Source organism: Triturus cristatus, chromosome 10 (assembly GCF_964204655.1).
Source record: "Triturus cristatus chromosome 10, aTriCri1.1, whole genome shotgun sequence".
NCBI classification, from domain to species: Eukaryota; Metazoa; Chordata; class Amphibia; order Caudata; family Salamandridae; genus Triturus; species Triturus cristatus.
In genome coordinates, this window is record NC_140593.1 from 1,186,164,184 (window position 1) to 1,186,176,217 (window position 12,034).

Sequence of the window (12,034 nt, forward strand, 5' to 3'; positions counted from 1 at the left end):
GGTTTTGTTTACATAAAAAAATTGCACAGTACAAATCCCATGCCATAACTGATTCATGCTGATGTGCAAATTATAATATGCTATGTATTACCATTGCTAAGGGCTAAGGGTTGGGGCATCATAACCCATTCACCTCTTGTGAGGGATGGCCCTTCCTCTCACTCAAAAAAGAATAAGTAGATTATTACAGTCTATCTATCTATCTATCTATCTATCTATCTATCTATCTATCTATCTATCTATCTATCTATCTATCTATCTATCTATCTATCTATCTATCTATCTATCTATCTATCTATCTATCTATCTATCTATCTATCTATCTATCTATCTATCTATCTGTCTGTCTGTCTGTCTGTCTGTCTGTCTGTCTGTCTGTCTGTCTGTCTGTCTGTCTGTCTATCTATCTATCTATATGTCCATCTGTCTGTCTGTCTAGATATGTACATATATAATTTAAATGGGAAACTAACTTCATTTAATTAACATTAGTTTAGTTGTGTTAAATTATTTCATGCCTACATTCATTTTTATGGGAGTGTGCTACAGTACCAGTGGCAGGATATGTGTGGTGCTTGTCTTCCTCGAAAATAGACTGGGGTACATTTAAGCCTATTTTGACACTTTTGAGCCTGTAGTAACTTTAGAATTGTAGCTTGTAAATAGCAATGGTTTTAGTCTTTTGTGGGAGTGTTTTTGTGTTAACGTGTTCATGCCTAAACCCCTCCTTAAATTTGCCTAATCTCCTTCCATTTAGTAATAGATATTCCCCAGCCTTCCCACCACTCTCCCTGGTTCGTCCCACATTTACTACTAAAATATGTTCCTACCTGTGCTGAGATCTCCCCCACCATGGCAAAGAAAATTACACTGAAAATATAGGTTGGAAGAAGGCGCAGTTCTCAGGTCACAGGTTTGTGAACTCAAATTTGTAGTATGAGAGTAGGATAACTATATTTCTAGTTTAGGTACTACTCAATGCAGTTTTTGATTCGGGTCATTTTCATATAATGTTGATTGTTTTTTTCCAATTATTCCTATAAATCTTTACAGCTGCATATCGTTGGTGATGAAAAATGGATGCCAAAAACCGAACCAGTGTGATGGATTTTATTTTTTTGGGTTTGTCGGATCATCCAGGCCATCAGAGGGCACTCTTCATACTTTTTCTTGTAATGTACTTGGTTGGACTGCTAAGCAATAGCTTCATCATAACAGCCATCACTTCTGACCCCCGGCTTCATACACCCATGTATTTCTTCATTGGGAACCTATCAGTGGTGGATATCACTATCATGACTGTGATAGTGCCCCAACTTCTCATCAACAGTATCTCACAGAGGAAGAACATCTACTTCTCACATTGTATCATACAGCTATACTTCTTTGTTGCCATGGTGGGCATTAATCTCCTTCTACTTGGGGCAATGGCTTATGACAGGTACGTGGCCATCTGCAACCCACTGCACTACTTAATGGTCATGGACAAGAAGGTCTGTAGCCAGTTAGTCACTGGTTCTTGGGTAGTTGGGCTCCTGAACTCCTTGTTGCACAGCATGATGATTGCCAGGCTGTCCTTTTGTGCGTCCAACTTAATCGAAAGCTTCTTCTGTGACATTCCACCGCTGCTGAAGCTCTCCTGCTCAGACACCTCTGTCAATGAACTCTTAATTGTTACAGAGTCTCTGTCTGTAATTCTAGTATCAGTGATCTCTATTGTGGTCTCTTATGCCCGCATCATCATGGCCATTTTGAGCATCAACTCAACTGAGGGGAGGCACAAAGCCTTCAGCACCTGCTCTTCCCATCTCATTGTTGTCAGTTTATACTATGGGACCATCCTATTCACCTACATCCGGCCCACCTCTAGTTACACACTTGATAAGGACAAAGTAGTATCAGTGATGTACACGGTTGTTACCCCCATGCTGAACCCTTTCATCTATAGCCTGAGAAATGACCAGATGAAACAGGCACTGAGAAAAGCATTTGGAAAATGCTGATATTCCTACAAGTTTTAGAAGGTGTCCCTCGTTTGCTAAATTCATAAAACAAAGCCATGATACTTATTATTCTGACTGTCTATCATATTGCATAATAACTGTACATGTTCCTCCTACTCTGGGGAAGACCAATCATATGCACATGAAATAAACAGGACACTTCGGACCTGATTACTAGCAGCTCGTAATATTCCAACATTCCAGTTTAAAGGTATTTTTTTTAACGCCTCCAATAATTATAGGATGCATCAAATACCTTGACCATCATTACATTTTAGCAGGTCAAACCTCCCGAAATGTAACAGTAAAAAACATAAAGTATTTAGTGTAGCAAGTGATTTTGGTGCATTAAACACCAAATTCCAACTCATAATAGATGTTATTTATCGCACCCAATAAATAATGCACCCAGTGGTATAGTTATTTATCAGTGACGATAAATAATGCCTCACTGGTAATAAGGCCCTTGGTGTTTAACTATTTTAGTTAGAAAAGTGATCACAACGAATTCTCATTGTATCCTATCTAATTCCCTTAGGGCAGGTTTTCTTCGAAATACTCAATTTTTGTCTTAATATGTTTAACCATTTTAGCTGCAATGTTCTGTTCACACTAGGAAATCCTAGGTTCCCGATTTAAAGTTTTGAGGAAAGACTGCCAGGCAGCTAGTGTGGTGGGGCACTGGCTCGTCACACTAACCTCAGCAACTGTTCATCCTGTGTGCCTGCTAAATACTCAACCAACCGTCAGGCTGGCAAATCTTATTTTATGAAAATGCTTCCACCAACATGGGAGTGAGTAATTTCAGCAAAAAGAGCAATGCCCGCCGGTCTTCCCATGCCAAGTCAGCATGATGAGCCATTGGCATATGTTTACTGGAAATGAAAGATTGATGATTCTGAAAGAGGTAGGAGAGTGTTTTTTTGCTTCTGCTTGCTACCATGCTTTATAAGGCAGGCGTAGGCTAGAAAAACCACCACTGACATACTGATAGAATGTTAGCTAGCCGATTGTATAGTGAACAGAGTGGCTCCATCAGCAGAGCCACTGGTTGGTCTGATGTCAGAAGTAAAGCACTCAACTCTCCTCATAAGGCAAGAGAACTGAGAGGTGGACAGATCGGATGATCACCAACCAAATGTTCCTTCCCTACCTAGCTGTCAATGTTTCCCTAATCCAAGACAAAGCTCAATGGACCTTATTAAGCAAAAGCATTCCCACCCAATATTGGAAATCTGACATCACCCCATTCTTTTTCAGCACTTCCCCTTCTACGAATGGGGTGGAGGACCTAAGTGAAGAGAGCTTCCCTAAAGATTTAGTAGATGCCTGTAAAGACCAACCTCTAAATGAGATGCTTCATCTAATTTTCTTAAGTTTGCTTACTTATATCCCGAGATGGTTCCTGTTTCCTATGTGTTTTGCTGTTCTTTATTATTTTTTTTAATTGGTGTTACATCACAGATCTCATGTCCTTTAATAGCAATATGGGGATTCACTTCATGTGTACTAATCAAGAGTGTATGTCAGGGTGTTCACAAATAGAATAGAAGGGCCATAACCAACAAAAGAAGCACCTCACAATAGCAGAGGCAGCTGCTTTCTGCTCTGCCAAGTCCATAAATATGAAATACAGATCTAGAGGAAAGGTGCATCTATTTTCCTACTTATAATTAAGGTTTCTTTTTTTAATCTTTTATTAGACCTCTTGTAACTTGGTTCAGCTTTGAATTTCAACAAGTTAATATAAGGTGCATTCAACTTCAGAACAATTAACGCTACACATACAGAAACTAGAGTTTAATGGTGACACTTTTGTGGTGACACTTACCAAAGGAAAGATACCCATATGAAATTTGACATAAAGATTTCCCACTTCCAATAAAATTATGTTGCCTAGTAATTCTATCTTCTGACAAACATTTTATAACAGAAGTGAAGAGGTACCTGATAAGAGTAAAACACTGCATTTGTCCCCTCTACAGTTATCTTATGCCTACATTCTTGTGAACTCCCTAACTGCACAGTCCAATCAAGTCTACATCAAAATGTAGCATCCAAGGAATACTTAATTCACCTTCATAACTTAAAGGACCTTCCAAATAATGGTGGCATAATAAAACCTTTGGTTTAGACCACACTTTAATGCAAAACAATAGTGTCTTATTAGTTCCCTTATGGAAGATATTCCTTACTTCTAAATCTGCCAAAGGGACCATATTTCACCATGTGACTTGGCTCAAACACTTGGAATAAATTGCCTGAACTGCTTCTCCAAAAGAAAAAAAAAACCAAGTAGTTGTAAAGACATTCAGAGCAGGTTATTTATTCAACTTAAATCTAAGGTCTTAAGGGCAATAACATTCACAAAATGTATTGAACTAATCATCACCAGCATACTATAGATAACTCAATGGCACTGGGTCTAACCAGTACTAATCTTTTATCACTTGCGTCTGTGGCAGATGACTGCTAAATATGGCCCTTAAAATTAATTTTGGACTCTATAATGATAAATATGTTGGTACATTTCAAAATACTAATTGTAAGGTTAATGGTACCTGCTGAGCGGAGTTTGCTTTGCCACACAGTGACAGTTATTGAAGTAGTGGGTATAGCCTCTGGACCACTGTACAACTTTGTGCCCACATTTAGAAAGTAAATCATCAGCTTAGTAGTGAATCCTGTATGTGGTGCTAATCTATTGGTTCAATCTAGCCCCTCACCAGTAAGACAAAAGGTACTGGAATATATCATGATAAAGCAATGGTAGGACAGTTCCTGTGTCCTAACAACAAAATCTAATTTTAATAGAGACAGCCAGTGGAACACTTGTAGGTACTTGGGTGAAATCCAGTAGTCCTAATAGCTGAAAGGTGAGAATTAGATGGTCATGGTCAATCTCTAAGTGCTGTAGCACTTCAAAATCCATATTCTCATTCCATGTGCCAGAATTAATAAATTAATAAACTTGGATGTCTCATAAGTATGGGACTTGAGTCTCATGAGTAATGGTGCCAATAGATTCATTACATCCTCTGATCTAACTTTTTTCAAAGTGAGCCATGGTTACCAAAGGGCACTACATGTCTGCAGCATGTTTTACCTCTAGGAATTAATCTGTTACTTTCATTCTATCACAATATTTGCGCTGAGGGGTTTGTTACAAAAAACATTGAAACATGTTTCGAAAGTTTAAATGGGCTGGTCATGTTAGCAATTTGTTTGCCACATTGCCAAGACATCGAATCAAAGAGATGCACCATTTCTGCTTGGTCAAGGAGTTTCCAATTGAGGTGTTTTTGGCTGGAACTCCACAAAATGATGACTATCTTTCCCACAGTACATAACAGACCCCAAACCTCTCCTCTTTAATTGAAGGGTAATTTGCACTCTCAATTTGCAACTGTTATTTTGGATGAGCTTTAGTAGTGTCTTTCTTTTCAAACTCAATTTTAAATGAAAATCTACTCTATTTTGTTCACTTTTCCTTTTCAAAATTCTGTGTTCTAAATGTAGAGCCATGTTTATGAGCTCCTCACTGATTTGTTATTGAAACTCCATCTTCACCAGAGCACCTTGAGAGATCTTCATGGAAACCTTGATAGAAAACCACTGCCTGTTTTTATCTTTTGGCCAACCAGTCTCTATGGCCTAGCTATTTGAAATATGTCAAGCACACCAAAAGGTCTGTATTTATATGTTTAATAACACATTGGGTCTGTCCACAAACTTCACCTTGTTGTATGTAAAGTGGTAGTACAATAGTACTACTCATGTACTATAAGGTACTATTCACAAACTAATGGTTGTAGACAACTTCATATACCACTAGTATCTTTTCTGTGTTGAAATCCAGGGTGGCATTTTGCAGTGCATGTGGGAGGGACTAGAGAGGGGCTGGATAATAGGGGTAATCATACTACCAAATGTGAGTGGTTTAGGGAATTTAAGCAGGAGTTTAGAATGGGACGAGCTAATACAAATGCACAATCAAAAATGAATAAGAGTGTTCCTATTCACATTGCCACACTTCTAAAGTGACTGCAGCGCTAAAGGGGTCCCAAAAGTCCAAACGCAGACCCATAGAATAAAATGTGCTGAGGAAAATAAAATAACTCCCATAGGAACTAATAATAAAGAAATTAAATGATTTCAACAGAATTAAGTATAACACAGCAGCGGTTGCCACTATGTAGTTATAGTTAGGACAGACTTTTCATAAGAAGATCGTTTTTTGGTATGCTAATAAATTAAGCATGGTTTTAAGAAGCTGCACAAAGCTTTTTAAACAAGGGTCATGCACCTCAGCTCCTTCCTGGAAAGCACAGCACCACAAAAAAGAGGGTCCCAAAAAATTGATTTCCCATGTTAATTCCTATGGGAAATTTGTTCTCTGATACAGACAAAATGGCTGAAGGAAATTATGCCAAACTTGACAAAATTTTAGAACTTTACTCAGAAAATGTGCTTGATGTGGCATAAATCTGTTGGGCCATTTTCTGGAAATTCACAGTTAAAGAGGTGCTTGGGATGGTCTTGAGGGGGCTAAACATTTAGGTATAGCAGAGTGGTTGGTTCCACTGGAGCCCCACACGAGTCCCACAGTACTTTAAATTGGCTCGGGGAGCTTTTTCTACCATCAGCTATTTCTGACCAATGGCTGGTGATACTGTGAAACTGTGATACTGAGCAATCTGAATGACTGGCTGCCATTACAGGATGACATTTTCAAAAGAAGTGAAATGCTGCAGTACAGAGGTAGATGCCACACAAGCCTCATCTCCTTACCCTCATGGTATGGTGGTACTGTGCAAGCTTCCCTGAGGAAGCTTGCAGAGTACTGCATTCTTATGGGCTTGTTCAGTGGTTATTATGGGAGTATTGCAATATCCATAAAAATAGAAAATGAAAAAAAATGTGCATTGGGTTTCTTCAAGGGTATGCGTGTCCTTGAGGGGTTGGGTATAGGCCCAGCAGTTTACCTCAGTGGTGCATGGACTTTTGGGGTAGGCTTAAGGCCAGTGGTGAAACTCATCTGTACACGCCCAAAGGCTGTGAGCTGCTGGAGGTCAGGCCCTTGAAGGGGTTAGACCATAGGACCAGACTAGAGGTCAGACCCCACAGCCAGCTACACAGTGCACATTGCCATAGGCCATGCTCAGGGTGGGAGCTGGCTAAATATGATCTAAAAGACCGAGATTTTAAATTAAAAACAAAGGTTGAAGTGTTGTTATACTTAGGTTTGCTAATAAGATCTTTACTTATATTTAAAAAAATCTAGAAATGTACTGAACTAATGCTTAAAAACCAAATACAACACTGAAATTTGCCAGTCTGCCAGTTATAGTTTACTGAGCTAACTATAACTTGCCCAGCCATGCACTGCTTATAACCTCACATATTATATCACTCATGACATGTTAAATTACATCATCAATTACATCATTTATGTTAAACCTGACAGCCTAAGGTGGTTTTCCACCCAACATTTTGCATGCCACCTCTACTTTTCTAACCTAGTTTTTGATGGATTTAGGACTCTGAGCACTTTACCACTGTTAACCAGTGCTAAAGTGCTTGTGCTCTCTTCCCTAAACATGGTAAAATTGGTTCATCTCTAATTGGAAAATGTTATTTACTTATAAGTCTCTACTGAAGTGGTACCCCTGCACCCAGGCCCTGTAATTGAATACTACTAGTGGGCCTGCAGCACTGATTGGACACCCACTGAGTAGACCGTTAACCATGTCTCAGGCCTTCCACTGCAGAGCCCATGTGTGCAGTTTACCACTGCCATGTCAGCCTGGCAAAATCAACCTGTTGACAGGCCCAAACCTTCCCTTTTTATGCACATAAGTCAACCCTATTGTAGGCCCTGAACGACCCAGTGGCCAGGGTGCAATGTATTTAAAAGGCAGGACATTAATTTTCAAGTTTTAGATGTCCTGGTAGTGAAAAACTCTTGAAGTCGTTTTTCACTACTTAAGGCTTATCTCTCCCATAGGATAACACTGGGATTACCGCATTACATTTTATACGTATGGTGTCTCCCAAATCCTAATTTAAAATCCTAAATTAAGATGAAGCCGGATTTTAAATTATAATTCAGAAAATGCCACTTTTTGAAGGTTGGCATTTCCTTACTTTAGCCATTTGGTACCTGCTGCCTGTCTCTGATCAGTGTGGGGTGGGTGGCAGCTGGGCTTTGTGTATTCCCCCGGCACAGTCATATACAATAGAATATTAGGTGTGAATTGATGGACCATCCTGGGAGGATGAGAGACATGAGCTGGACCCAGCCTCACTTCCACATTAATAGACTGGGTCCGGTCCCCACCCAAAGGGCTGCATATCCCCCTGTAGTGCGTCTACCCAACTTGGTATATGTACTGGACTTGTGACACCACCACTTCAGTACACGTCTGCCAGAAAGAAGGACTGCTGTGCTGTTGAAGGACTGCCACTCTCTTGGACTTCTGCTTTGCTGGATTCCTTCCTTGCTATGCTGCCCTGCTGCTTGCTCTCCCCCTCCCTGGGTAAGAAGAACTGGACCGCCATGACTTGAACTCAGAAGGACTCAAAGGGCTAGTTGATCTGAGGTCTCAGGGACATAAAAGTCTTCCAGCCACCCTGCACCTTGACTCAAATTTAATATACTCAATATGGATTTTTGTAATTTCAGTCTTGTTTTATCTCTTAAATTAAGTTCTATTCCTTTAATCTGGTGTGGAATCTTTTTGTGTTGTGTTTTCACTGTTTTAATGTTTGAAGTGTTGCACAGATACTTTACACATTGCCTTTAAGTTAAGCCTGACTGCTATGTGCCAACCTACCAGAATGTGAGCGAAGGTAATTTAGGGTTTGCCTGCTTCTTAATCTAACTAGGATTGTTGTTGCTGCCTAACTAGGGATCATATCCCAGTCAACCTACAACACAATTTCTAACAATTTATATATACATGTGTACATATTTGTTAGTGTTGGGAACTACGTAAACCTATAACTTAATTGTTCTATTATTTTAAAACTAAATGTTCAAGGATTTGAAAAAAAATAATTATTTAACAAAATACAATTTGGGGCTCAGCTTTGAAGATGGTTGTCTATGCTTACAGCTCAATAGAGTGGCCAAGACAGGAGTTGTTTCTTGCTTGAAAACTGAAGCCATGAGGGGCAGATGTGGAGAAAATGATGAGAGACCCCAGTCTGCCACTGCAGATGATGTGATGGGGAAGAGAAATGCTCGAAGAGCTCTGAATAAAGACCAATAAGCCTGGGAATGCCTCTCCACATGCTCCTCTGCCATCCAGGTTCATGGAAGAGCGTGGCACCACAGCATCAAATATGTGGCTTGCCTGTCTGATAGAGAGACCCTGACTGAGAATGACTGGTTACCAGAGATGGGTAAATAGAGACAGATTGCAGCCACCACAAAAAACAGAGACCTTATGAGAGCACTGTGGGTGAGGAGGTGCTGTTAATAAAACATAGGAGATAGGTACAATGCTGTGCTTCCCGGGCCCAGAAATATGGAGGAAATGTAGAAGAAAACACCAAAAGAAGGAAGATATCATGGCCAAAAAAAACAACTGTAACAAATGCTATCAATGGGGCTCATTAACTAAACCAAATAATAGGCATGTATAAAGCAGAATAAAAACTGGAAACAGGAAGGCATCTGAGGGTTTTCTGAATCACATGTTCAAGGGGACCATTAAAAGAAAAACACAAGAGGCAGGCTACCCTGAACAACCGCCAGTGATTAGGCTTATTGCAAACAACCTCTCATCACCTTTTGTGTGCCTTATGTAGGGCCCAAGTGGCCAAGGATATGTCCAGATGTGGGTTCCTTGCTCACAGCGCCACTGGAAACAAGCTACCCTCGACTGAATGGCCTCAATCAAGGCAAAACCAGTCTTGGGCTGCTTGTGTTCTGCTTCAGAGAGGACCTGGCTTGGTGTTTCAGGCTGGACTGTTCCTATTGGAAGACTGATTTCCACATGGCTGGGTGGGCAAAAGAATGATCCGTAAAAAGAACGATTCGTTGGAATGCTGCCCAAACGATTACCAGTGATTATACTAATTGCAAGTATCCTCTCATCGCACTGTAACTAGGTATCATGCTGTAAGGAGGTTCCAGATGATGAAGCATGCCACCTATGATGGGTGAGGGAAATCTCCCTTTTAAAGGAAAACTCCATCTCAGCAAGGTTATTCTGTGTTCAATTCTATTTTGTCTTGACCCAGGTGTTCTATTGTGTTACATAGTATTATATTGGGTAGTTAACTCCTGCTGGTCTCTAAATCTCCTCTGGCCCTTGTTTTGTGATTAAGCATCATCTCATCACCTTTTGTGTGTTTGATGAAACATCCCACATGGCAAAGCTTATGCCCAGACCCGGATCCCTTGCTCACTGTTCCACTGGATGCAAGCTCACCTGACTGAATAGCCCAAATCAGGTCAATACCAGGCCTGGGTTTCTTTGTGTTCCAGTTCAGCCTGGATTGTCCCTATTGGAGCAGGGTCAAGACTATTTTGCTTTTGGCTAGGGCTAATCTGTAGTGCGTCATAGTGGGCAAGAACAATAGGTTGGAATGCTACCCCAAGCGATTGGCAGTGGTTACACTTATTGCAAGCCTCCTCCCATCACCTTTTTTCTGTAACTGTAACGGCCTTAGTGGCCAAGGGTATGCCCCAATGTGGGACCATTGCTCATTGTGCCACTGGAATCAAGCTACACCTGACTGAAGAGCAAAATCAGGGTGAATCCAGACTTGGGGTGCTTTTGTTCCGATTCAGAGAGGGCCTTGCTTGGGAGTTCGACAGGTTTTATTGGGGCATGGTCAAGAATGATTAGCATATGGCTGGGCCTAATCTGTGGTGGCATGTGGGCAAAAGAACAATGGGTTGAAATGCTACCCTAAGCAATTGCTAGTGGTTTGACTTATTGCAAGCATCCTCTCATCACCTTTTGTGAGTTTGATGTGACACCCCAAGTGGAGAAGGGTATGCCTAGATGTGTGTCCCTTGCTCACTCTGGCACTGAAACCAAGCTACAACTGACTGAAGATCCCCAGTCAGGGTAAAACCAGACTTGGGCTGCTTGGGCTGATGAGTACAGGCCCCAGCTAGGCCCGCAGAATACAAGGGTTCGCTCTCCTGTAACAAAAGCTAGAAGGAAGTTGGCACGGAAACTGCAAATACAAAGACAAAGTTTATTAACCCTTAAGGGTGGTCCTACAACCTACACAACACTCTTCAGTATTGCATAGAGTAGCACAAAGAACTTACGTACGTTGTCCCCTTTTATACACAATAGAGGGGCTCATAAGTGTGTGGATACAACATAGAGCAAAATTCATTACCATTTATGGACATTTTCGATACAGGATCAATATGTGGGCGGAGCTAACAATTTCCTGAGCCCGCGAAAACATGGTCAAACAAGGACTAACTGATAACAGATGTGGTCAAGTCTGGGCATGCGCCAGACGGACAAAGGAGCTATTTATAGACTGTTACTAGGCAGATTGCAAGAGCAACTAGCGAAAAGGTAGGACTCTTCTCGTGCAAAGCACGTGGAGACATGACAATACAAAATGGAGTCCGGACATTAGTCAACATAAAACGAGGAACATGTTTTAGCTAGAGAGAATTCATGTCTTTAGTGAATGCTTAATCATATCGCTGTTTTAGTTTTCAACAGACGACCCTTTCAGCATTTACTGAAGACATTCGGCTTGTTAGGATAATCATCATATATGTCAATTTTCATCATCTCTTCCACCTCTTTGTGTAAATGTTTCTGATAGGTGACATTGGCAATAGCTTTCTTATCAGGAATACAGAATGACACACATAAAGAACAGAGTAAAGGACCACACTGAACACAGATGCAACAGGAAAACAGAACTGCTACAATAATACAAAGACCAGTTAAAACTTTCCATCCCCATGTAGTGATCAATGCCCAAAACCATCCAGAAAAGGTCCAAGTGCCATTTTCTGTATGAATTTCAGCTGCAAT

At 40.7% G+C, this 12,034-nt stretch overlaps 1 protein-coding gene across 1 annotated transcript; it reads left to right on the forward strand.

The window, feature by feature from the left end:
• Nucleotides 1-1,076: 1,076 nt before the first annotated feature.
• LOC146796988 (olfactory receptor 1f45-like) lies at nt 1,077-2,003 on the forward strand. The gene has a single exon (XM_085631490.1). The coding sequence runs from the start codon at nt 1,077-1,079 to the stop codon at nt 2,001-2,003; it is 927 nt and encodes a 308-aa protein (XP_085487616.1).
• Nucleotides 2,004-12,034: the final 10,031 nt, after the last annotated feature.

Bases quoted from the DNA above. Each gene is read 5' to 3' on its own strand.
- LOC146796988 (XM_085631490.1), top strand. From the start codon at position 1,077: ATGGATGCCAAAAACCGAACCAGTGTGATGGATTTTATTTTTTTGGGT.